Source organism: Berghia stephanieae, chromosome 10, assembly GCF_034508935.2.
Source record: "Berghia stephanieae isolate SIO BIC M18660-M18661 chromosome 10, UCSD_Bste_1.3, whole genome shotgun sequence".
NCBI lineage: Eukaryota > Metazoa > Mollusca > Gastropoda > Nudibranchia > Aeolidiidae > Berghia > Berghia stephanieae.
The window spans coordinates 23546943-23573516 of record NC_088369.1 but is presented as its reverse complement, the minus strand read 5'-3'; the positions used below and the strand labels follow the sequence as shown (position 1 = coordinate 23573516).

General features: G+C 33.8%; 1 protein-coding gene across 2 annotated transcripts in view; it reads left to right on the top strand.

Moving 5' to 3' along the window:
* LOC144980845 (disks large homolog 1-like) overlaps positions 1–19264 on the top strand; it is a 70582-nt gene extending 51318 nt beyond the window's left edge. Inside the window, exons 14-20 of one of the 2 annotated variants that reach the window (XM_078928707.1) lie at positions 4255–4287; positions 7768–7815; positions 8268–8369; positions 9732–9904; positions 11268–11377; positions 12969–13060; positions 14228–19264. In XM_078928707.1, the coding sequence (XP_078784833.1) occupies positions 4255–4287; positions 7768–7815; positions 8268–8369; positions 9732–9904; positions 11268–11377; positions 12969–13060; positions 14228–14334 (665 nt within the window). In that variant the 3' untranslated portion in view covers positions 14335–19264. The remainder of the gene's footprint in view (positions 1–4254; positions 4288–7767; positions 7816–8267; positions 8370–9731; positions 9905–11267; positions 11378–12968; positions 13061–14227) is intronic. The other variant, XM_078928708.1, reaches the window with a different exon arrangement.
* The last annotated feature ends 7310 nt before the right edge of the window (positions 19265–26574 follow it).

The window sequence follows — 26574 nt, the reverse complement described above, 5'->3', positions numbered from 1 at the left end:
ACATGCTTTCATGAGAGTTTAAATTTAATGATAATAATAGTAATAATGATAATACACTGCATTTATTTTCCAAGGAGGCAGTTATTGTGAAGTGACAGCTGATTTTATTTAAAGTCTAGAATGCAACGGTATTAATAATATCTGGAGGTTTGTGGCCTGCAATTTACTTAATAGTACCAGGCAATATTATCTCTCTGACTGATACTGGGATTTTCAACTGGCACCTGTGATAAATTAAATAAAGCAGTTCATTGATTGTTTTGTTTTTTTTTAAAATAGTAATCGGATCAGACCTTGTCATTTTTAAAGAAGTTGAATTTTATGTCAATAAATGGGCAAGCTAATTTGTTTAGATTTTTTATACCAGTTGAACTGGGGAGGGCAAAGGGCTTTCATAGCTTTTTTACCGCTGCGTTTATCATGTGTGTTGTTTGAGAAAGAATGCCATCTTTAACTTTATTTCTCCCATTATGCACCCTCTCCCATTTCCTTTGCACCACCCCCACCCCCACCCCCCTCTTCCTTTTTATCTGGTTGTCCACCCGCCCCGCCCCATCCCTGACACCAAACCATTTAAAATCTCACCTCCCTGCATTGACTTGTCCGGACTGATTGGAAATGTTGGAATTTGTAGAAGGTAAATGACGATAGCTGTTATGGTGATCTTTTTTTCTTTTCTGTATGACCCGTTTCACAACTTGTTTTAAGTGTTCACTATATATTCTTAAAGGGATTACAAGAAACAGAAATGTATTGATTAACATAATAATAATGTGGTGTTTTATTTCTCTTAATTTCGTTTAAAATGAAAACATTGAATTGAAATTATTTTATTGTATATTACAGATTTTTAAAAATTATTTTCAATAAGATTTTTCATTCATATTCATATATGATATTTGCATTATGATAGGATAATTTTTCATTGGCTTAAATTATAGTAGTAGTATATAAATTATACTAGGGATGACAATATTCTTTATATATAGCTTTGACATCAGGATACATTAAATTAGTCTGAAAATGATATATCACTCTAGCATTCCAACATTTGTGATGAATAAAGTAACTTCGATTGAATTATTTCTAATGATAAAGAAAGATTCTTGAACCACACTGACAATTACCTACTTTCACAACCAAAACTTTGACAAGTTTTAATAACTGCAGCAAGCAGAAGCTTTAACAAATCACAACGAAATTTATTACAGTTAATGACATAATCAGTCGGATGGTGAAAAGGTTTGAACTGAGATATTGCCAAGCTTAGTTAGAAGGTCAATTTTTATCCAAAATGAGTTCTTGTCATAAATGATTAAGTCAACCCTTTTTCTACATCTTCGGGAAATATCAAAGCTTAATTTCACTTCTAAATAGTTTTTACAGCTAGTCAAGTTGAAAAGGTATGAAATTTGAGAAAAGTAGCTGGATACCTGACCAATAACTTCATGAAAAATCACCCGATTTACTTCAGATGAAGATTAAAATGCTCTGGTGAGCATATTTTTTCAGAAAATGCAAAAAAATGCAAATCCAAAATTGTCACCGTCCGACTGATTATCTATGTCATACACTGACACATTTATTCTCAATCCACATCCTTCCTTATATTTCATGAATTTTTGTTCTTCTTTCCATTGCATGCCTTGCCATCTGGAATGTTTCAATCCATGCAACAACAGAAGGTAAAACTAGTGTTACACTCAAATTCTTCCTTTATTTCCTCATACTGCTGGGAATCAGTTTTGGTTTGCTAATCTTTCGACTAATGGAATTTGATTAGTAACCTTGGTTATGTTTATGTCTTTTCCTTAGCAGCATGTTTTTTTTTAATAAGTCTCATTGAATTACCAAAAGTAAGATCACATCATTTGACAACTATATTTCATATAGAAAGACTGAATTAAAGCTTGGTTTTTCTTTTTTTATTAAAAAGAAGAAAACAATAATGCAAGGTTGCCAATTGTTATAAACTTTCAGTATATTTTCCAACCACCTGCTAAATGGAATAAAAGTAACTACATGATGTCTTTTGACTGGAGTTCAGCACTCAGAAAGGGGTCTGTCTGTCAATGTGTGTGTGTGTCAAAGTTCAGTAAATTTTTGCGTCATGAATTGGCAACCCTGATAATGGTTTTGAGTCATAACTTCAGTTGGGAAAGAGTAGTTAGGAACACATTGACATTGACATCAGAGGTTTTTGGTCAAAAGTTCTTAAACCTGAGACAAGTTTTAAAAATTGTTTAGTCATTGAACGGCAAAATTATCTTCATCTCTATTTCTTGGGGCATGAAATAATTAAGATTGCTCTCTTATTGGGTGATAAACCAGTGGTTTGGTGCCTGAATAGAGATTTGAAAACACTAGGAAGTAGGAAGATCTCTATAAAATATATTGTCGCGAGAGCTGAGATGATCTAACACTTTAAGTGTTGCTAATTCTGTAAATCTTTTAAAAACATGCAAAACAATTTTTTGGTATAAATTCTCTGATTCTAGAAGTATAATGATTGTAGTTAGTTATATTTTTATCAAAGTCACGATTATGAATACTTGTACAGTATGTCTTTTGAATGTCGGTATCTTATCTCTCTATCTCTATGCAATGGACAGAAGGTAAAGGAATAATCTTTCTTCTTGTTTTCTCACATTCTTTTTATATCCCTTCAATGTCCTCAAGTGAAAATGTTTGCTTTTCTGTTCTTAGTGTCGTTTTATTTTTGTTGTTGTGTGGCTTGTTTTGTCAATCATTCTCATAATGTTGGTTATTATTTTTATTGTTTTGCAAGTGGGAATGAGAGCTGGAGGGGGGGGGGGGGTAATTTTTACTGAAATAATATCTTAGCTGCATTCATTGCCAATATAGATGGGGTTTTTCTTTCTTTTTTCTTTTTTTTCTTCTTTTCTTGTCTTTTTCTTCTTTTTTTCTTTTCTTATCTTTTTTTTTTCCCTTTTCTTCTTTGTTGGGGGAGGGGGGGGGGGGGGGGGGTTCTATTTATTTTTAAAAATTGAGACATCCAGTTTAAATGAATCTCCAAAATGTATAATATTTTGTACTGACGTTTCGTAAGATGAAAAGACAATTTGCTTGTATGCTCTTATTGAGGTCAATATTCTGTAAATTTCCTCATTTTTGTCAAAAATTTCGTGAGGTTTTTCTCCTTTTAAAAAAAAATTTCCTACTGGCAGCCATTATCCATTATCAGCTATTAAATCTGTCTTACTTTTCAATTACATTAGTTTAGTCTTTGAACATTATTGAAACATCCGATATCTTTGCTTTAGTAGAATGAAATATTAAAAGCATATCAATATCATGAAATAAAATATAATTAAAAGATAAAAACTTGGAAGTGAACAAAAATGAAAAATTGAATTGACTTAAGATAATGTAAAATATCCACCCGTTGACATCTAATCCTTAAAAGGTTTGTTTGTTTGTTTGTTTGTTTGTTTACAACATATAAACCAGTTGTCACACCGAATAATAATAGCATTGATGTGATACAGTACACATCTTGTTTTATCTCCAGTCCCCGTTTCTCCTATCTAAAGCTTCAATAGAATAGCTATGCATTTCATGAGGTTTATGGAGAGTGTGCTTGTTTTTTTAAGAAAATAAAACTTTCACTTTGTTGTGGGATGGTTTGTGGTGTGTAGTGCTCTTTTTTTTTCTTTCTTTTTTTAACAGTTTACAATTCCTAGTGTTAAACTTAACAGTCGATTGCCTATTCTAGTTGTATCCAAAAATTAATTTCCTATTATTTATTTTTGAAATTTTTCCCAATCTCAATCGGTTGCGGATTTTAAAAGATTCCCTTGTTGAAAATGACCGGGCGTATCTTTCCATTTTTACAAAGATCGTGTTGGATAAAAGGCAATTGTCTGTGTCTTGGTTTGTATGTAGTTCAAGCATTCTTTGTTTTAACTGTCACCCGCACATTCCAACATTTTCCCCCCATTATCGTATGTCATTTTTTAAAAATTAGTTGTTTTTTTCATTTAAAAAAATTATTTATTTATTTATTTATTTATTTATTTATTTATTTATTTATTTATTTATTTATTTACTTATATATTTTATTGTTTATTTATTTACTTATTTTATTTATTTATTTATTTATTTATTGCTTTGTTGTTTGTGACCATGCTTCATTGAATTTTTTGTTGTTGTTAACGAATGGGCATGTTGATTATTTTCCACCCTTCTCCTCCCCCATTTCCCTTTCGTCTATTCTTGACTAATTGTATCTAGGCAACCTGCACAGCGATAGTGAGGCGAGTCTGAGTAAGTATTTACCCCCAGTGTTTATTGACTTGTATTGACATTCTCTACCTCTTCTTCGGTTGCTGCTTACCCTTGTCGTCTAAAAGTGTACAAGGAAATTTTCGGGTCAATTATTTATTTATGTTAATGTTTTGAACACAGCAAGACTCAAATGTTTTGGTGGTTGGATTAATGCTTAGATCTAATTTTGACTTTTGAAAATCTGAAATCAACTCACGTCTATGAAGTTTGAAATTGTCTTGTCCAAAACCATTCTTAAAACGAAGTCCACCCCTTTCCCCCCAAAAAAGAAAGAAGGCAAAACGAATTGAAGAATTGAAAATGTTAACCAGAATAATATTTCTGCATCTGTTTCGAATTGACACCTCTTAAGCATGGGTCACATTGACCCCTTCTTTATCTCTAGTGGTGACTGATACATCGTCACGTCACTTCATTGAGCATGGTTCATAAACCACATTGATGACTCCTGATCGTGCATGGTTCATAAACCACATTGATGACTCCTGGTTCATAAACCACATTGATGACTCCTGGTTCATAAACCACATTGATGACTCCTGGTTCATAAACCACATTGATGACTCCTGGTTCATAAACCACATTGATGACTCCTGGTTCATAAACCACATTGATGACTCCTGGTTCATAAACCACATTGATGACTCCTGGTTCATAAACCACATTGATGACTCCTGATCGTGCATTTATGAATTTTTTTGCATGCCTTTGCACAATAGAAATGATACAGAGAAAGAGGGGAATAATAATAATAGAAATTCCACTGCTATGAGATTAAAACATTTTTTACTTGAATACTTTGTTTCTGAAGTAGTATATGTATTGATTCTACTTTAAACACTTAATAATGTTAAATAATGCTTGAAACTGTTGACTGTAAAGAATAAGAACTTCATCCAAACAAAAAAAAAAAAACGTAATACAGAATGTTTTTAAGCTCAATATCCTTCTTCAATGAACAAAGACAAAAAATCAATTTTTTTGGCATTCTGTATAAAGTATTTTGTTCTTTTTAGAAGCTGTTATATTGATTTTATTCAATACTTTTTTTTTTTTTACAATAATGGTGAAAATTAAAACTTTTACCCTCCATTTTTTAAAACCAAATATCAAATTTGTTGCCTGACATTTAAAATCAATGATACCTATGAGTCTGGCAGAATGAAACAGATGATAATTGCTTGCCACCCTTTACACAATGAGCTCAGCTCTTTGCCAGGTGTCAATAAGATTGAGCTACCTAATCTCTACTTGATGTTCAAAGCATGGTGCAAACTTAGAACTTTTACATATTGGTTCAATGCTCTACCATTCGGGTCAATGGGCTCTTATGTGTTTTCAGTTCCTTTTTATTTATATAGAGTTACTTGGCTGTATCTCGTCTAGTCACAGAAGTAAAGCAATGTTAATTGTGGTCAGTGATTGGATGGGTGACAGTGATGGTGGAAAGTTCTGGTCTCGACGTTGTGTCCTTGTATAAGGCACTGTAAACACACATTGCCCAACTTAACTCAGGTGTGAATTAGTACCTGGCTAAGGCAGTGACGGATATTGTAAGAGAGCTAGTAGAAATACAGGTTTCGGAAACTGTAAATGGATATATGGTTCCATGTTTCCTGCTGAGGGGAAAATGAAACGATGTGAAGCACATTGAACTTAGTTATTCCTTGATAATGTGCTATATAAATATTCATTAAAAAATTTGAGGAAATAAATTGAGCTAAGTTGTCAATGTATACTCATTTGAAATGAAACTGTTATAGGTTTTATTTGTTTGAAACAATGTAGTGTACTTGCTGGTTTGATAACCCAAATTGTTACCGAGCTCATTGTTGTTGTAATGGAAATGCATACAATACCCTCAAACCAATGCAAAATGTAGTCCAGTCCAAATGTCATTGTAGCCCATTATTTCGTTCAATTATCAGAACATCCACTAGGTTTGAATGTTCTTAATAGAATTGATTAGGATTAATGGTCAAGGTAATATTGTATTTTTCACTTTTTACCTTTGTTAATAAGCATCTATGATAATTGAATTGGCACTGCTGTAACTATCGAATCATATTGTCTTGCTTTATATTATTTATATTATTTATTTTGGAGTGTAAAATGCACGTTATATACTTACAACAACAAAAAAAGAAATGATTGCATATTAAGATCGGTATATGTCGTTTGGAGTACTTGGACAAGACAAAGTCTGATATCTTTGTCATAGTGGCCTGCCATAGTGGTCCTGATAAAATTAGGCAATGGCGCTAGTTTGCTTTGGGTGTCCTGGTTTATCTCATTGAAAAGTTGGCAGTATGATTTGTAAATCTAACAGATAAATTTGTAAATCTAACAGATATATTTGTAAATGCATCTGATATGTGTGTAAATCTAACAGATAGATGTATAAATCTGGTAGATACATTTGTAAGTCTTCAGATAAATTTATAAATCCAACAGATAAATGTGTAAATTTAGGAGATATATTTATAAATCTAGCAGATAAATTTTGTAAATCTAACAAATAAATTTGTAAATCAAGCACTCGCCCATTGTTAAAGCTGATTAATTGTAGTCTTCAACCATTATGTATCGTCATCAAGCTTGTATTCCCATGACGAAACACACCGATTTGACACCATTATTGCATGTGTTACTTGTTGCTTTATCCATTGTCGGTATCCTTTTTTTTTTTATGCTTGCCAATGTTTTTCATAATTTTATGGACGAAATATGAACAATGAATAAGAAAGGGAACCAGAAATGAAAAAACAAACAAGAGCATAAAATTCTATGTTAACCGTGACAATTTTTGAATTCTCACAAGATATGGCTGAGGAAAAACAAACCACATATGAATACAGGTCGAATTCCAAATGACCAAATGTATTGGTTGGCGTCCATGAGTTTTGGATTTCAGCATGCTTGGATTTTAGCACGTCAAATTCCAACACGCTGTGCAATACGACGTGCTGGTGCTAGGTGACCAAACAATGTATTGGTTGGCGTCCATGAGTTTTGGATTTCAGCATGCTTGGATTCTAGCACATCAAATTCCAACACGCTGTGCAATACAACACGCTTGAGCTAGGTGACCAAATGTATTGGTTGGCGTCCATGAGTATTGGATTTCAGCATGCTTGGATTCTAGCACACTTTTTGACTTCTCCCCATACCGTGCTAGAAACCAGCGACTACTGTATCTGAGCTGTCCTCTTCATCCATCCATCTACTTTTTTTTCTCTTTTCTTTTCTTTTTATGTGGCTTTGCATCATACACTTGTTTCTATTTTTTTTTTTTTTTTTAAAGTTCTGGTAGAGCAATTTTTTTTTTTTTTTGCGTCCTTGATTTTCGTGTTATATCCATGCTCTTTCCTTTGTGGAGGCATAAACTTTTTTATCTTGCTTAACGATCTCTGACGAGCTCTCTCTTAAATTCTTTAAAATGTATCTCTTTTACCATAGGAGGAGACGAGCCAATCCTATCTTATGAGACTGTGGTACAACAGGAGTGTAAGTAGGACAAGACATTACCATCATCTTCATCATCATTGTCGTCATTATTATTATTATTATTATTATTATTGTTATTATTATTGTTATTATATTATTATTATTGTTATTATTATTATTATTATTATTATTATTATTATTATTATTATTATTATTATTATTATTATTATTATTATAATGATCATCATCACATCATCGTTAAAAAAAGAAAAAAAATGATTGCAATATTTCCTTGTGGTCATCATCATCATCCGTGTGTAAATACCATTAATCAAGGTTTGTTTTTTGTTTTTTAAAAGAATGGAAAGTCTGATAGTGGTTTTTTTAAATGTTAGCTTTTATTGCTATAATGGCCACCCACTCACTTCTAATAATAAATAAAGTCCTCTACTACTTCTCCAGCTATCACAATCAAAACTACTAGCTCACTGTTTTTCTCTCTTACTCAATAGTGAAATATACAAGACCAGTTATCATCCTCGGCCCACAGAAAGATCGTATCAACGATGACCTCATTTCAGAATTCCCAGATAAATTTGGCAGCTGTGTACCACGTGAGTTTCAGTATTTATCATTTGTACTTAACAATTGATGTTGAATTTGTTCCTGACCTCCCATAGTGGACAGGGAGGCACTTACAATTACTGCGTCTTCTATCCCCCTATATCACTGTGTGGGATTCCTGACCTCCCATAGTGGACAGGGAGGCACTTACTGTGTCTTCTATCCCCCTATACCTGTTTTCCAACTTACTTTCTGTCTTTGTCTTGGAATGAGATTACTTGGTTTTGTCCTGGCCCTAGCTGAGAGGGAAACAGTCAAACATGGGTGAAAGTTCGCCGGAAAAATCCGGCATGGCCGGATTTTTATTTTTGAAAAAGAGGTCTCGCGGTTTGTTTTTTTGTCTGGCCGGAATTCGAAAATGAAAAAAACCGGCAACTGTATAATAATACAATTAACCGCACTTCTGTTTTTTCCTCTTATTGGTAGTTGCAGGATTAATATCATTGAGTAACTTTCACCCATGCAGTCAAATGTATAGTAAGTTTTGGGAGATGATATTTTTTTCCTTGTAAATCATCTCTCTGTTATGCACTATTTTATGTTTTGTATACATATTATATATGATTTGTAAACATTTGAGGGTATTCCTCTTGGTACCTGTGCTTGTGTCTGGATGAGACTTTTAGGTGATCTGAAACTAAGTACTTTGATAGTGTAGAATCTACATCTGGTTCCTATTTGAATCAATTCCCCTTTGTCTAACCTTTTTTTTTTTGGGTGCTTTAATTGTTATTCTAGAACTTTTTACATTCCCATTTTCTTCCTTTTTACTGGTGCTGATATGACCTTAATGTGTTGCAAGCACCGTAAAACCCTTAAAAACAAAAACATACAAACAGATGTTTAATTTATTTGTAACCCATTGTCTTCGTTGTACTTGGCTTGGAACCAAGCCAAGAGTGAGTGAGAGAAACAAAGAGAAAGAGTGATACTAGGCTGCTAGAAGCTGTGGACTGTAAAAAGTTATAAACAAAAATGAATATAACAGCTTCATAAAAGAACAAAACACCAAACACGGAACAGTTCGTTATCAAAACCCTTCTTCAGCCAACAAAAAAAGACATAAATACATTACTAAATTCCAGATAGACGACAGAGATAATTGGTAGGTCTTCTCTTGTAGAAAAATCCTGGAATCTTGCTTTATGTTTAAGCAAAATACTCACAACTCCTACCCACCATATGAAACGTACTAATACACAAAGTTATGTGTGATCTTGAAATACTCTAATCGAAATAATTTAGTGAGAACTAATCACCCAACCTGTGTTTTAAAAAAACAACAAAGTACTTAGCGACGTCACCTTCATTCCTTGTATAAAATTAAAGTGGATGATTGTCTATGATTTCAGACACAACAAGAGAAATGCGACCTCACGAAGAGAATGGAAGAGATTATCACTTTGTATCTTCCCGAGAACAGATGGAGAGGGATATCCAAAACCATTTATTTATAGAGGCTGGAGTTTACAATGACAATTTATACGGAACTAGCGTGGCGTCTGTCAAGGAAGTAGCAGAGCAGGTGGGTTTGATAGAACTACAATGACATACCAGTCAGTGCTGGAATCAGTTTTCTTTGGATCCATAGACATTCTGAAGTCAAAGGAGGACTTTCCTCTTTTTAAAAAGACGACATTCCCACCCCCTATTAATGGGAGAGAGGGGGGGGGAAGGGTAGGAAAAATATTTTTAACATTTTCTTTTTCATTTCTCTGTTTACATTTGTTTCCTTTCCTCTATTTTTTTTTTTTTTTGGTAACTTTAGAATTGATTAATCTATGATTTCACACAAGGCCAGTACGATTTACATTCCAAAAATGTGTGATGTAGTTGTGGTAAATGTATTAATTTATAATTAAAGTCTAGACTGAAGACAAAATATTTTCGGTTAACTTTTCGATAATATTTCTAAACCTCATTCTTCATATTCCAATATTCCATTGGTAACAGCATAAACTAAAAAGATCACCTACAATTGTAACATTTAATTTAAAACATGTAATTTCCTTTAAATCCTCATCTTGTAAAGTGTCATGGAACACTTTTGGTGTAGATTGTTGCTCTATCAATTTTATTGATTTACTTTTATTATATTTTTGGGTTTAAGTTACAGATGAAATAATCATTAAAAACAATGAAATCCTCCAACAGTTTAGCCATTTGAAAAATTGAAAAGAAAATGAGAAAACCGTCAAGTTGATGCCATGTCTAAATGTCTCTTGATTGACGGTTGTGTCAAGTTGATGCCATGTCTAAATGTCTCTTGATTGACGGTTGTGTCAAGTTGATGCCATGTCTAAATGTCTATTGATTGACGGTGGTCTGTGTTTCCATTGTGAATAAATATTAAACAGTATTTTCATTCTTCTTAATAATAATAATAATTTATTTCTATAGCTAAGCATCCACTTGAAACTACACTGTAGTGATTTACAAGTAACTCATATGCGCGCACACACACACATGTACACACAAGCACTCCCACAGATATGTACATATAAGGAGGGAAAAAGAATATTATTTCAGCTTTAAGATGCTACATCAATGCTGGAACACCAGGAACAGATTTTGGTTTTAAAATGAGAGTTTCGGAGGCATGGACTTGTACAGTTAAAAGTTTTTTTTTGGTGAAAAGTACTAATGCTGTGTATTTCTTTCATTAAAAGAGATTTGGGTGATCTTAAAACATGACGAGGTGTATAGACTTAAATAACGTCTTGTAAGTAAGAAGGACCCACATTAGAAAAACATTTATAGGCGTATAAAAGAATTCAGATAATCCTGATCCTTTATATCAATTTTAACACTTGTATTATCGCATGCACTTATTTCAGTTATTGCATTTAATAGCATTTATGTTACTTCTATTTCAACACATCTTCCAGGGTAAGCACTGCATCTTGGACGTGAGCGGCAATGCCATCAAGAGATTACAAGTTGCTGGACTTTACCCCATTGCTGTCTTTATCAAACCAAAGTCAGCCGATTCTATCATGTAAGTCTTCTTTGGAATCACAGTCGTCGTCGTTGTCTAAATCCTAAGAGTCTATTGATTTGGAGAACTGTATTGAATCAAAAGCCGTTAGCTTGTCAGTCCTGTGTACTTGCACACCTTGAGCATTTTTATAAAGCACAATATCTACTTCACATGCTCAAAGCGCTTACAAGGAATCCCTAGCCTACAGCATTACTTCATGCCTGTTCGGCGATGTTACAATTTTTTTCAGACAGAGACAACGTTATTGGGCAGGGACCCATTTTACACCTGAATATGGTGAGAGAATGTTAGTAAAGAGCTTAACCAAGGACTTGACTTACAAATGTCTGGTTTTTGTTTGTTTTGTTTTTTTTGTTTCTCTTTTCTTTTTTCTTTTTTGTTTTTTTTTAATTTTTGTTTCCTTTTCCTTTTGTTCCTTTGATTTTTCTTGAAATTTCAGTTTTATGGAAAAGTTTTAGAGATTTTGTATTTTGATGCTGCTGATAGGTCTGTTTACTACTGATTGTGTTCACATTTTATATTGTATTTTTTTTTTTTTTTTAATTGCTGACCAAAATCTTGTTTAAGAAACTCAAAATATTTTTAGTCATGTAGTCAGCTCTGTTCAAAATTAAGCTGTTACATTTACTTTTGTTAAAAACTTTAAGGGCCTTTAAAGTTTTGTTTTCCTTATTTTTTAGTCTTCCTTTCCGTTCCTTTCCTTTATATTTTTTTCAAATTCCTCAAATGTGAAATATAATCTGTAAATATTGATAACTTAATGATTTTATTTCGTTTTGAATTAGGTTTTGTTCACTCAGAAATGGATAAATAAATGAGATGTACAGTGGATGTCTTTCTTCACGTTTGAATTTTCCTAAAAAATAAACTGGATTTTTGTTAGCTCTCTGGAGTAGGTCGTGTCTTTGTCAAAATTCTGTGATTGGGAAGTGTCAAATCTGGATCAAGTTTGTATAGATTTCGTGACGTTTTACAACTGAGATCTGGATGAGGTTCCTGACCTCCCATAGTGGGCAGGGAGGTACATTCTGTGTCTTCTATCCCCCTATATCTGTTTTCCAACTTACTTTCTGTCTTTGTCTTGGAATGAGATTACTTGGTTTTGCCCTGACCGGATACCCTGGCTGAGAGGGAAACAGTCAAATGTATAGTTGTTTTGGGAGATGATATTTTTTTCATTGTAAATCATCTCTTTGTTATGCTCTGTATTATGTTTTGTTTTACATATATATGATTTGTAAACATTTGAGTGTATCCCTCTTAGTGGGTACTGTGCTTGTGTCTGGATGAGACTTTTCGGTGATCTCAAACTTAGTACTTTGATAGTGTGCTCTTGGAATCTACATCTGTTTCCTATTTGAACCAACTCCCCTTTGTCTTACCTTTTCTTGGGTACTTTAATTGTAATTCTAGAACTTTTTACAATCCCATTTTCTTCCTTTTTACTGGCACTGATATGACCTTAATGTGTTGCAAACGCCATAAAACCCTGAATGGCAAAAGAAAACAACTGAGATCTTTGCACAACTTTTTAAAAAGGACTTTAGATTAATAATTTTCTTATTTCTATTTTCCATTTGTTCTCCAGGGAAATGAACAAAAGAATAACAGAAGAACAGGCCCGGAAAACTTATGAAAGGGCCATGAAATTAGAAGCTGAATTTGGCGAGTATTTTACAGGTGAGTGGTAAAAAAAGAAAAAAAATGGTCCCTTTTAAGGATGAGGTCAAAGGTCAAAGCTGCCAATTTCAGTTTTTAGTCGGAAGTCTCATATTTTCAGATCTGAATATTTGGGATTATTGTTGTTGTTGTTATTATTATTATTATTATTATTATTTTTATTGGGGTTTTTTTTTTGTTTTGTTTTTTTTCAATCATTATTTTCTTAATGTCATTATAATTAGTAGTAGTAGTGTTATTATGATTGTCATGGTCTCCAATGAGTAAAGAGCTTCTTGACTATTCATAGAATAAAGATATGAAGAATAAGGCCTCAGAATTTACTAGTTACTTTAAAATGAAGAACAATTAACGATTTGTTTAAGATGAAATAAAAAGAAAGATGAAATTTAATTAAACGAGATGAATAATGATTATGGCAGTTACAAATAGAAAGATTGAGATATTACGTAACATAATGATTATGGCAGTTACAAATAGAAAGATTGAGATATTACATAACTTATGACAATATAATATCAGACGGGTGAGGTTCCACTTCCAGTCGAGAATGAGTTGCATTGTTCCTCCGACGACGACAGGCTCAGGCTTGATCTTTGATCCTTCAATAGCTGAATTTGGTAAAGGCAAAAGCTCCGGCATCTTTATGGTGGAAATCAAAATTCATCAAAACATCCTCAAAGTCCCAAAAGATAAAAATCGTTAAATATATATATAATGTAAGGGATGGAATGGCTGGCCGTCCGGGCATAAATTTTCGAGAGAAGTGAGTGTAGAATATTAGACCTATCAGCGAGCTTTTATAATAAGTGGCTCCGTGACAGAATGTAGAACGAAAAGTATTCACTAATTTGAAATTAATTGTAGGGAAGGCTTTTAAAGGAAGGATGATCTAATATTAGAAGGTAAAGTTTTTCTAAGTCTACCGAAATATAACGAGTGAGATTAATTCAGTTCTTACTAAAATAAAACTTTAATAAAATAAATGTAAATAATCTTTACTGTGACAATGATTCAATGATGATGATGATGATTTTTATTATTATTATTATTATTATTATTATTATTATTATTATTATTATTATTGTTGTTGTTATTTTTGTTTTTAAAGACATGTTTTTATCATTTTTAATATTTCATAAATCTGTAACTTCCTTTCCTACTCAGCTGTGGTTCAAGGAGACACTGCAGATGAAATCTATGCAAAAATCAAGGATGTCATCAGTGACCAGTCGGGTCCTCACATCTGGGTTCCTGCCAAAGACCGGCTATGATGGAACCATCACCTCCACTGCAACATCATCATCATCATCATCATCATCATCGTCGTCATCATAACCATCACCAGTATCGTAATCATCATCTTCATTCCCATCACCTCCATTATCAAAGCCGTCATGGATAGCTCTTCATGCTGTTTCAATCCGCGAGCACCAACCACTACTGTCATTCAAATGGACCCGTCATCGATGATTTCGTTGTTTTCCAGTACAAAACACAATTCCTCCACTTTCATATATAGGAATAAACGATGTCATCCATTCCTGGGTTTTTAAAAACTGTTCCATAACATTGTTCTTCTAAAAATACCATTATTTAAACATTATTTTTTTTAGTCTCATAATCGACAAAAGATATTAAATTGGCAATTATTCTCATCGTCACGGTCATCTATGGTATTCTCATAATTTTTTTCATATTTATAACAATCCTGATATAGCTTTTATCTATCTGAATGTTATTTGCGATCATCATCGCCATTTCTCACGCATTTACCATGTGTGAGGCTGGCTGAGAAAACCCGGGAAGATGCGGCAAGCTTCGATTTGAGATATGAGCCAAAATTGAAGATAAAGTGTTTCCCGTAGCAACAAATTCTATTCGGAAAAAAATCATAACTTGGGTTCTACTAGACACAGAAAGAAAATTTTAAGAGGTAAATGATCAGAAAGATGTGGTCTACACCACTGTATACATAACTCAATGTATGAAATTTGTGCATCTTTCCGGGTTGTCTCAGCCAGCCACTCATTTGTCATTACAAAGGGAAGAACGATAAGAAAACAAATGAATTCCAATGGATTGTCACAAATTCTATATATTACTAGGTTCTTGTTCTCCTTTATCGCTCTTTATAGAAAATATGTCATTTTAGTTTATCAGTGCTGGTGGTTTTCCCCATGATCTGGTGGTTTTCCCCATGATCTGATGGTTTTCCCCATGATCCGTGGAAATCCTCCATTTTTTGTGTCAAGAGGAATTTCCTCCTTTTGAAAAATGACATTTCCCCCCAATCAAACGTACTGGCAGTGTCATGAGACAAATGTTGAGGTTTCCTACTGTCCAGAAGTTAGCTAGAGTATCATTGATGGTTTATCATCTCAATTACTCTAGAAGGGAGGGTTAGTACTGTATAAATGGGGCTTAAAGTAAAGGCAATCGTTCAAAATTCTCCTCCTTTTTTCACTTCTTGTAACCATCAGCACTGGTTTATGACAAAGCAGCCTGTGTAACTCAAGGTTGCCAATTTTCTGTATATTTACGGAATTCAGTTTATTATAAACCCTCGGTATATTTTCCAATTACCTGCTAAACAGGAAATAAAGTAAATACATAATGTCTTATCACTGGAGTTCAGCACTCAGAAATGGGTCGCTCAATATGTGTGTGTATGTAAAAAGTTCAGACCTGCCAACTGTCCTGATTTTATCAGATTTGGCCTGGCTGAAAAAATCTTATCTTTAAGAGAAAAAAATTATTTCTTTTTGGATTACAAACTTACAAGATCAGATGGATGTCATCACACATCTACTCTGTTTTGTTCTTTGTAGGTGAGTGATTCTTGTTAAAATGTGATTTAGACATCATTTTTCATACAAAAACACTTATTTATATTATTTTTTAGTCGATCAGTAACCACGTGTGCTTAAAATATCCCTATTTGGGTTAGCCAGTTAGTTGGCAGGTCTGAGTACTAGAATGACTGTGGTTGGAGTTGGAGTATAATCTGATACAACCCATTGTTTTCCTATTGTGTATTATATGAATATAATCCCTGTCTTCACCAATAAAGCTGTAAATCGATTTGGGGTGAAAATAGTTACTTCTATAGGAAACTTGAAGCTTACTGTGAAAGGGTGGAAGTGGTTTTGCTAGTAGAATTCTGTACCAAATTTTATTGTTTTACATGAAAGAAAAATATGATTGACTAAAAGCAAGGTGTGTTTAAAGAAACATTTCACTTTTATAAATTATATCTTCTGTTTTTGTTTTTCATTTTAACTCAATTATATTTATATATAATATACTTTTTTTTTTATTCATTAAATTGTTTGTTATTGGGTTATAGATCTTTTTCTTTTTTTTTAACTTCTCTTTCAATTTTTGGAAACCAGTTGTCTTTTCTTGATGGGATTTCTTTGATAAGAAAGAAGCAAGAAGAGTGGTATCAAATTCACAAAGGGAAATGCTAGTGCTAGGGGTAAATTGATTGAAGCAGCTCCAGGGCAGTCGATACATTTCACATTTTGAAAGAATGTTTAGCTGATTTTTATAATTTCATAGTAAGTGGACAAAAAAGATAAAGCACTCTTCAGAACTGAATGAAATAATTGGACAGTAACAAGGACACGTGATAAAAGTCAGACCAAACAAGAGAAGATCATTCTTGTGAACCTAACCAAGTTTTGATCAGCCCACAATGTCAGTGTTTTACGTTAACCAAGGGGGCAGTGCGGCTCAGCGGTACGGTCTTTGCTTCGTACCCGTCAGGCATCGAGTTCGATCACCCTTCGCTGTGCTGTGTGGCCTTGAGCTAGTCACCTCGCCTTAGCTCAATTTGCAGCACTGCACTGCACTGGGTTATTCCAGTCTTCCCTTGGAATAGAGCCTCGAGATAAATTTCCCCTATGGGAAGAATAAAGGGAATTTTTATTTATTTATTTTTTATCTTAAAATAGAAGAACTACACAACAAAAATGAAGGAAACTTCGGCAATCCTTGTTATAATGTGAGATGCCCTACAAACTGACCAAATAGTGTTTAATAGTCAGGTTGATTTTATACAATGTACGCACACATTAACTCTTGCTATTTTTAACATTTTTGTTGTTGTGGTAAATGTCTGTAGCATTCTTTTTATTATTTTAGAATTTTTAACAAGGAAATTTAGTTTTAAGCATTGGCTGCTACATTGTCATTTCAAGACATAGGAAAATTTTACCCAGGAATGGAAAAGTTGTTTGGTTGACATTCTTGCAGATCCAACTGTAACTCACTCAACCCTAACACCGACTCTATCCGTAGTTAACCCAGGGTTACTTTTACCCCATGCCTATTTATTATATTTTTCTGAGACCAATCATAGGCGTAGTATCACAGCTAATGTTTTTAGATGTTAATGATAGTTGAATAAAACTATCTATTCTCATGCTCATTTTTAATACATTTTTTTTCCAATTTTGAAAAACTCTAGGATTGAGTGAGTTAATTACTCATCCGAGGGAAAATGTTTTAAGATAATTTTGTCATGTTTGAATACACGGTTTTATTCTTTTAACTCCTAAGGGACTGCTGTCCAATGAAAACAAACTAGAGATTTACGAAATAACAGTACGCATCATGTGGTTTTTACTTTTTTATTTATGAAATTTATAATTTATGTGAGTTGATCCAGTGGGAAAACATCATTTCTGCTGCAAATACATGATAAAGTCTTTAACGCAAGAGAGGTGGAGTAATGTAATTTTAACATAACTATTAACTATAGTCCCATCGCTACAACTCATTTTAAGTTAATGGCTCTCCCTGTGTATTAACTCTTTCAGCACCATTGGCCTCACTGTGCGGCCAGAGCAGAATCTGTTCTACATGCCAGTGGCCACACAATGCGGCCAATCTTGAAAGGCAAAAACATTAGTGTAATCCAATCCTATTATCAACAAAAGTACTATCAATTGAACCAATGGTATCATTTCTTTCATCAGAACCATCAATTGGCCCAAGGGGGGATTTTAATTGAGATTTTGCACCGAATTCGAATATTGTTTTGTCTTAGCTTGTCATTCCCATGCTGCCTCAATCAGGTGTCAGCCATTTTGTGATGGAAATGCAAATAACGCCTCAGCGCTGAAAGAGTTAAGTAATTCAGATAACTCTAACCTAATTTGTATTTTAATTGTCTAAAAGAATTGTTTGAAGAATGCTTATTGAGTGAATGTCATTGCAGCCTAATTCAGTCCCTGGATTGGTGACAAATCACAATTCCAAGGATGGAAATGCACGGGGTTGGGACTGTCATCTTAGCATTGTTTATTACACTTGCACACATAAACCAATCCCCCTTTGTCTTACCTTTTCTTGGGTACTTCAATGGTAATTCTATCACTTTTTGAACAACTCATTTTCTTCCTTTTGATTGGCGCTGATATGACCTTAATGTGTTGCAAGCCTCGTAAAACCCTTAAAAACAAACAAATGGTAGGATAAGGGATTTTCATTCTAATGTAGAAACCATCAAGCCTTGTTTACACTTAAGTTGTCCTTATGATAGTATTCATTGTGTTGGACACAACTAAGGGAAATAATCAAACTCATTCCCTTGTTATTGTTAGATAAACAATAGTATCAGTTGATTAGGGATTTATTTAAAAAATAAGGATCATTTAAACATTTGTATTCATTCGTTTTTGTTTTTTTTAATCCGTCATTTTTCAGCGGTGCTATGATTTGAATTAATTCATCATTTATGAAATAGGTTACTAGATAAATTATTTCCATGCTTAATCACTATGTTGACATTTTTGGTGTTTCATGATTTGAATTGCCCTCCACTTCCATTCTGCTCCATCCTGGCTAATGCATATTCATGAATAGTTGCAAAACTGCGTTCATTTTTTATTTTTTTTCATTTAAAAAAAAAAAATATCCTTCAGTTTGGTTGTGATTTTTGTTTGTGTTTGATAGTTATTTTATGGAGAGAAAAAAATATTGTCATAAATTTAATACATTGAAATATTTCATGATGTGATTGAATTGTAAAGAGAGTATTTCTACCGTGAGACTTGCACAACATATAAAAATAGTACAAATATTCACTTTGACATTTTATTTTAAAAGAAATTGTTTTTTAGATTTTTAAAAATTGTACAAAAGAATACACCCGTGCAAGAATTAGGTCACCTAAATAAATTCATTATAAAATTTCGTTCAGCGTATGTTTCATTTGGGTATTTAAGTTCTTCAAATCCATTTATGTAACCAATTCATATTATGAGATGAGAAAATGTGAGTGGCGGGGCTGATTTTCAATCTGTCATCTCTTTCTGGCTTTACCCTAGGATAAGACAATTTAGTTTTGTCCAGACTCTAGCTTGAGCTCTTTTCCATGAGGGAGACAGTTGAATGTGAGCGTGTTTTATCTTTTTGTTTTTTTTTTGTTTGTTTTTTTTCTTCGGAGAGAGATGTCATTAATTATAGAAAGCACATTGGGAAGGGAAATCAAGCCAACATCTTAGTCTGAGTCTGAGTGAGACCTCGGGTAACCTTTGGTTTGACAAGGGAAATCAAGCCAACATCTGAGTCTGAGTGAGACTTCGGCTAACCTTTGGTTTGACAAGGGAAATCAAGCCAACATCTGAGTCTGAGTGAGACCTCGGGTAACCTTTGGTTTGACAAGGGAAATCAAGCCAACATCTGAGTCTGAGTGAGACCTCGGGTAACCTTTGGTTTGACAAAGAGTTTATCCCTGCTCTGATCTACGGTCGGTCATTCTGTACTTAATCTGTATTTTTTCCTTCATAGGCTCCTTTGTCCCAAGAATGCCATTTAACTCTTTTATCTAGTTGTTTAAATGACCTTAAACTGTCACAATCAATCTTTGCAAAGCTTCAGAGAATCAACTAAAGGAGATGAAATATTTGTCTTGTTTTAGAACTCATGAATTGATTTTTTTTGGGGGGGGGGGGGCTTTTTTTTTATTATTTGTTTGTTTTTGAGACAGCATTTCAGGAATTCCAAGAAGATAATTTTTCCTGTTGAAAATGTCATGTTGTTTTTTTTTTTAAAGCCTTAGGTTATTTTATTTTTTTCAAACGCAATATTCTGTATCCTCCATGTATGATAAAAGTCATTGTTTCCAACAATAATATGAATAACATTTTCTACAAGGCGGCAAAATGTATTTTAAAAGGATGGTTCTGTTGAAATATTAGTTTGTAACCAAAATAAAAATGAAAGTGTTTTCTTTTTCTTTTCTTTTTTTGATCCTCCATTAAAAAAAAAGGGGGGGGGGGGGGACACTACTTAATGAAGAAGAATATAGAGAAGAAAGTCTTCTTGTTTTATCAACAAAATCAATGCCTTTTTAAAACGAGTAACGTCTACGAAAGGCTAAAAGTAAAAAGGCCTTATGCTGATTTTTAGTCACCCTTCAGACATGCTAGGATTTGTTTATCAAAAACATTGTCTTTATCTTTATCATCTTCAATCAATTGAGGCTTCGGAATTGAATTTAGTCAGAATATATTTGTGTGAATAAACCTTTGATACAGGTACTCGTACTATGTATGCATCGGCATGATAGAAGTGAATTCTAAGCTGCTGGAAGCTGTGGGCTTAAAATATTGTACAAAATGAATAGAACAGTTCCCCAAGAACAAATTACTAAACGCGGAACTTTTCAGGCCTAAAGCCCTCCTTCAGCCAATAACCAAAAAAAGTTTTTAAATCGTAATGCATTACATGCGAATGTTGTCAGGCCAAAACTGATTATAATTATATAACCTACTTTGTTGCTGCTGGTTCCACCCCCCCCCCCCCCCCCCCCCCCCCCCCCCCCCCCCTCCCCAACTCATTACTTTTCTGATTTATGAGGCATTTATGATTAGGAAAATGAAACGTTGCAATCTAATGGGTTTTATTTTCATCACCACTATCAACATCAGCATACAATTCTTGGCTTTGTCGTATTTGGATGGAATGAACAATTAAAGATAATTTGAGGTCAACACTTTGGATGTGTTCCTCTGATTGGTGCAATTTGCTTTCCTGTCGGTTTGAAAGATTGCATAGTTTTATCGTTTTTGCTTCTTTTGGTTTGTTTTTTTTCCAATCCAGAATAGAATCACGTTTGACAAATTTCTTGATTAGTTCGGATCAATAATCAGACAGATGACTCATCATTTAGATATAGCACATCCACTCATCATTTAGATATAACACATCCACTCATCAAGAATTTAGATAAACACATCCACTCATCATTTAGAAATCATATTAGAAACACATCCACTCATCATTTAGATATAACACATCCACTCATCATTTAGATATAACACATCCACTCATCATTTAGATATAACACATCCACTCATCATTTAGATATAACACATCCACTCATCATTTAGATATAACACATCCACTCATCATTTAGATATAACACATCCACTCATCATTTAGATATAACACATCCGAAGATTGATTCTATCTTGAACTTACTGTGTCTTCATCTCCTAATCTTTATTCCAACATCACTTCTCTTTTTTGTGAATTGTCAACCAACACGATGAATGAAATGGTAAAGATGAATGAAAGATGAGAGGATGGCGTCGCTGCACAATTGATTTCTGGGAGCTTCAAGCAGCAATATTTACATTACAATTACATCCATGTTTAAATGAATCAAATCAATTCTTTCCAACCAAATGAACACTAATGTTATTTTCGTAATGAAATGATTTTAAATTGATGTACATGTGTCGTCCTTGTCCCAATAGAGAATGTTTACGAATGAGTCCCATAGGAATGGAATGATTACGAATGAGTCCCATAGGAATGGAATGAGAGACGAGTACAACAAAAATTACATTTAACTCCCTTGTCTTTTTCTGTAGGTTTTTTTGTTTGGTTATTTGTTATTAACAACTTTTACTCTCCAAATCTGTAAAGATGATCTTAAAGTGATTCAATATGTTAGTATTTTCAAGCAAAGCAACATACCAACAACAAAAAAAGGGAAATGAAAGAAGAGAAGGGAAGAAAAAATAAAAACACCAACAACAAAGTATTAACAAGGGTCTGGCTCTGGTCTTTATTCTTCTGTCTGTCTGAAATATCGGCTAAAGCTGTTTGTGACCAATCACCTGTAAACGGTATGATGTCGAAGTGAACCAAGCACCAAGAAGATACATTTAAATTGAAATGACTATGAATCAAGTTTTTTTGTTTTGTTTTTAGGGGGTTTATTTTATCATTCTCAAACCTGGGACTTTGCAATGTCCCAAGTTTGAGAGTTTTTGCCAAGATGAAGGTCATTTAAATCAATTGATATTTGAAGGACGAGTTTTCTGGCCAAATTTTTTAAATTGTGATTTTCCAAAGCGCGGCAGTTAAATGGTTAAGGCAAGATTGGCACTTTTGGCCATAAATTCAATTTGTAGCATCTGAGGCATTGAGCATTGCGACATAATAATATAAAGAACCGAATAGTGTGTATGAAAGGTGCCAGACAAAGCAAGATAGAAAAAAATACCATCCCCACAAATCAGTCGACCTCAATAGGGGATCGAACCTCAGACCTTCTGATTACTGGTCAGACGTCCTACCATCATATTTATATGTGTAATGGTAGGATGTCTGACTGGTAATCCGAAGGTCTGAGGTTCGATCCCCAGTCGAGGTTGACTGATTTTTTGGGATGGTTTTTTACTTGTATTTTTCTTTCTTGCTTTGTCTGACACCTTTCATAGCCACTTGGTCAGTTGTTTATTTTACTTACACTGGTGTCTGTTCCTTAAGTTCTTCATTTGATATCGACACAATAATACTCTTTTGAATCAATTGGTCACCATTTTTATTTTGGTGTGTTACTTTATTTAGTGCTGACACAGCACATAACACTATTCGATTTTTAATCTTTTAAATAATAACTACATAAATAAATAAGCTGCAATGGATTGCCTCCTGCCATGGTTGCTTCAGTCCTATCCTTGTATGTGTATTGTTACTACTAAGTCATACTTTGTGCTCTAGTGACAGTATATATACTTCTACATACTTCAAACCGTTCTTTTTTTTCTTTTATTATTTCAATTTTATATAATAATATATTACATTTTAAGATGATTAATTAATTTATTATTATTATGTTTATTATTATTATTGTTAGATATTATCTCTGCCAGGCTCTCAATTTTTTATATTATTGTTCAGTATTTTGTTTATTTTTATTTATTTGTTATTATTATTATTATTATTATTATTATTATTATTATTATTATTATTGTAATTATTATTATTACTTTTTTATTATTAATATTATCAGCATGATCATCATTGTTATTTATTTTAGATAATGGAGCCGCGGGAGATTTGACGAATGATATAGTTGGGCCTCTGTCTTTTATATATTACTATATGACACGGTGAAGGCAGGGGCCAGCATTGTATAGAATAAAGGTATTATGATTCTTATATAATTGTGTGTTTGGAGTTTGTTGTTGTTGTTATTATTGTTATTATTATTATTATTATTATTATTATTATTATTATTATTATTATTATTATTATTATTATTATTATTATTATTATTTTCTAGGTGGGGTTTCTTGTCCTATAATGGGGGGAGGGGGGGGGGTGTCACTTGCTGTGTCTTCTATCCGGCTATATTATCTATTTTCGAGTTTGCTTTCTGTCTTTGTCTTGTAATTGATTATTTAGTTTTGTCTTCTGAGTGGGGTTCCTGATCTCCCATAGTGGGCAGGGAGGTACTTAATGTGTCTTCTTTCCCTCTATTATATCGGTTCTCCAACTTGCTTTCTATCTTTGTCTTTGAATTAAATTACTTTGTTTTGTCCTGGCCACTGGCTGGGAGGGAAACTGTATAGTCAGTCTTGGGAGATGAGATTTTTGTCTTGTAAATCATCTGTCTGTTATGCACGATATTAGTTTTGTTTTACACACATGATTTGTAAACATTTGAGTATATTCCTTTTAGTGGAGACTTGGGCTTGTCCCAGGATCAGACATTTACGTGATCTCAAACTGAGTACAATGATAGTGTGCTCTTGGAATCTACATCTGTTCCCTATTGGAACCAATTCCTATTTGTCTTATCTTTTCTTGGGTGCTTTAATTGAAATTCTAAAACCTTTTACTGTCCCATTTTCTTCCTTTTTACTGGCGCTGATATGACCTTAATATGTAAAACCATTTTAAAAAAATACAATAAAACAAATTTCCATCGTAAAACATCTATGATGTACTGTTATATAGATATTTTGTATTGAATATATTATAAGGGTTTGTAAACATAATTTGAGTGTTTTCCTATTAGTGGGATCTTGTACTTCGATCTGGATGAGACTTTTAGGTGATCTCAAAGTACACGGATAGTGTGCTCTTGGAATCTACACTCTATTTCCTATTTACCATTCCCCCTTCTCTTACTTTTTTTCTGTGTGCTTTCAAGTGCAAATCTATATCTTTTTGTTAACTATCCCGTTTTCTTCCTTTTTACAGGCGCTGAAATGACCCAAATGTATTGCAAGGGCCGTAAAACCCTTAAAACAAACAAAACATATTATTATTATTATTATTTGTTATTATTTTTATATGGTCAGTTGATCCAATGGAATGGCCGTTTCTCCACTGAGGGCTTTGTAAAGGGCTACTCATTTGATATGAGTTCTTTCGGCAAGTGGAATCCAATTGAGGCGGGTGGTTGGATGGGAGCATCACCCTTGAATCATATCCCTATGATGTTCGCATGGGTGTACGATCCGATAGTGATGTCGTTTCTTCTTCTCTTTACTGCCTATCCTGCTTCTTTGGTTTGTGATTGTATTTTTGACAGGGGATATTTTTTTTTCTGTAAATCTTCTGCCTGTTTGTTCTTAGTTATTTATAGTTTAGCTTATATCTTTAGGTTATGATTTTGATTTACATTTGTACTATTTTTGTTAGATTGCTTGTTTTTTTGTTTCAGCGGTCTCTCATATAACCTCATTTGTGTTGGAAGAGACCTAAAGCAATAAACAGACAAACAGACAATCCAATTGAGTTGTAGGATATGGTTCGTGATGCTGGCCTCTGGTTCGAAATTACCAAAAACAAACCTTGCTGCTTTTCTCTGTATCTTTTCCAGATCATCAACATGTGCTTTACAGTTGGATGATCTGGCTCTTTCGTCCCACACCCAGGACCAGATGCAAGCAAAAACCACAATTATAAACAGCCTGTCGGAATCAATTGGTCACCCTGCAAAGTCAAGGATCTTGAGGATAGGTACTCGTCGAAGGGAGCAGATCAAAGTAAAAGATCAGGAAATTGAAGATTTAGACACTTTCTGCTATCTCGAGAGTATAATTGACAGGGATGGAGGCACGGAAGCAGAGGTGGAAGGCACGGGCTGCATTCACATCTTTGAACAGAGTTTGGAGAACTAAAGATATCTCCCTTCGACTAAAGCTAAGACTTTTCAACTCAAACGTGAAATCTGTGCTACTCTATGGATGTGAAACTTGGAACGCATCACAGGCATGTATAGATAGTTCGAAGATGACGTCACTCAGGTCTTTGTTATTGTTTTTTTGCCATCCGCGTTTATGAGTAATGCTCACTGAACTGTATTAACCCAACTATAAACGTTCATGGATACACACAGTTTTGTGTGTTGGTCCTTTATACTTGCGGATGGCAATGTTATGAGCTTCTTAGCCAAGCGCATACTATCTATAAGGAGGGTACAGATTTTCGTAAACAGGTGCATGCGTAAGCTACTCAGAATAAAATGGATGGATAGAATAAAAAATGAAGAAGTATGGAAAAGAACACAGCAGAAACCAGTGGGAGAGGAAATAGGAAGAAGACGATGGAGGTGGATTGGACACACGCTTAGAAAGAACGACTCCACTATAACAAAGAAAGTATTGGACTGGAACCCTCAGGACAGAAGATCAAGGGGAAGGCCACGAAGAACATGGAGAAGAATTAAAGAAGCTGATATACAGAGAGGTGGTAAGACATGGAACGAGATAAAAAAAAAAGTTCGCTCAGGATAGAGATGGATGGAAACTGTTTGTTTGTGGCCTATACCCTGACCCAGGGTGAAAAAGGCAATGATGATGGTGATGAACAAGTGCTTTGGTATAGACAGTATGCGCTTGGCTAAAACGCGCATAACATTGCCGTCCGGAAGTATAAAGAACCAACACACAAAACTGTGTGATCGTGAACTTTTATAGTCTGGATAATACAGTTAAGTGAAAATTACTCATAAACGTGAATGGCAAACAAAAATAACAAAGACCTGAGTGACGTCAACTTCATTCTATCTATAGGGGTCTCATACGGACCTGCTGTACCAACTCTAAGGCGGGCCTGACGTATGTTTCGTAGTCGTAGCCATTCTTCTTTATAAACGTGTCACCAAGCAGGAGTTGCTTTTGTTGAAAGCCGAGAGTTCCGTTTGCTTTGCCTGTTGTTTATTGTGGTATGACACTCGCTTTCGGATTGGA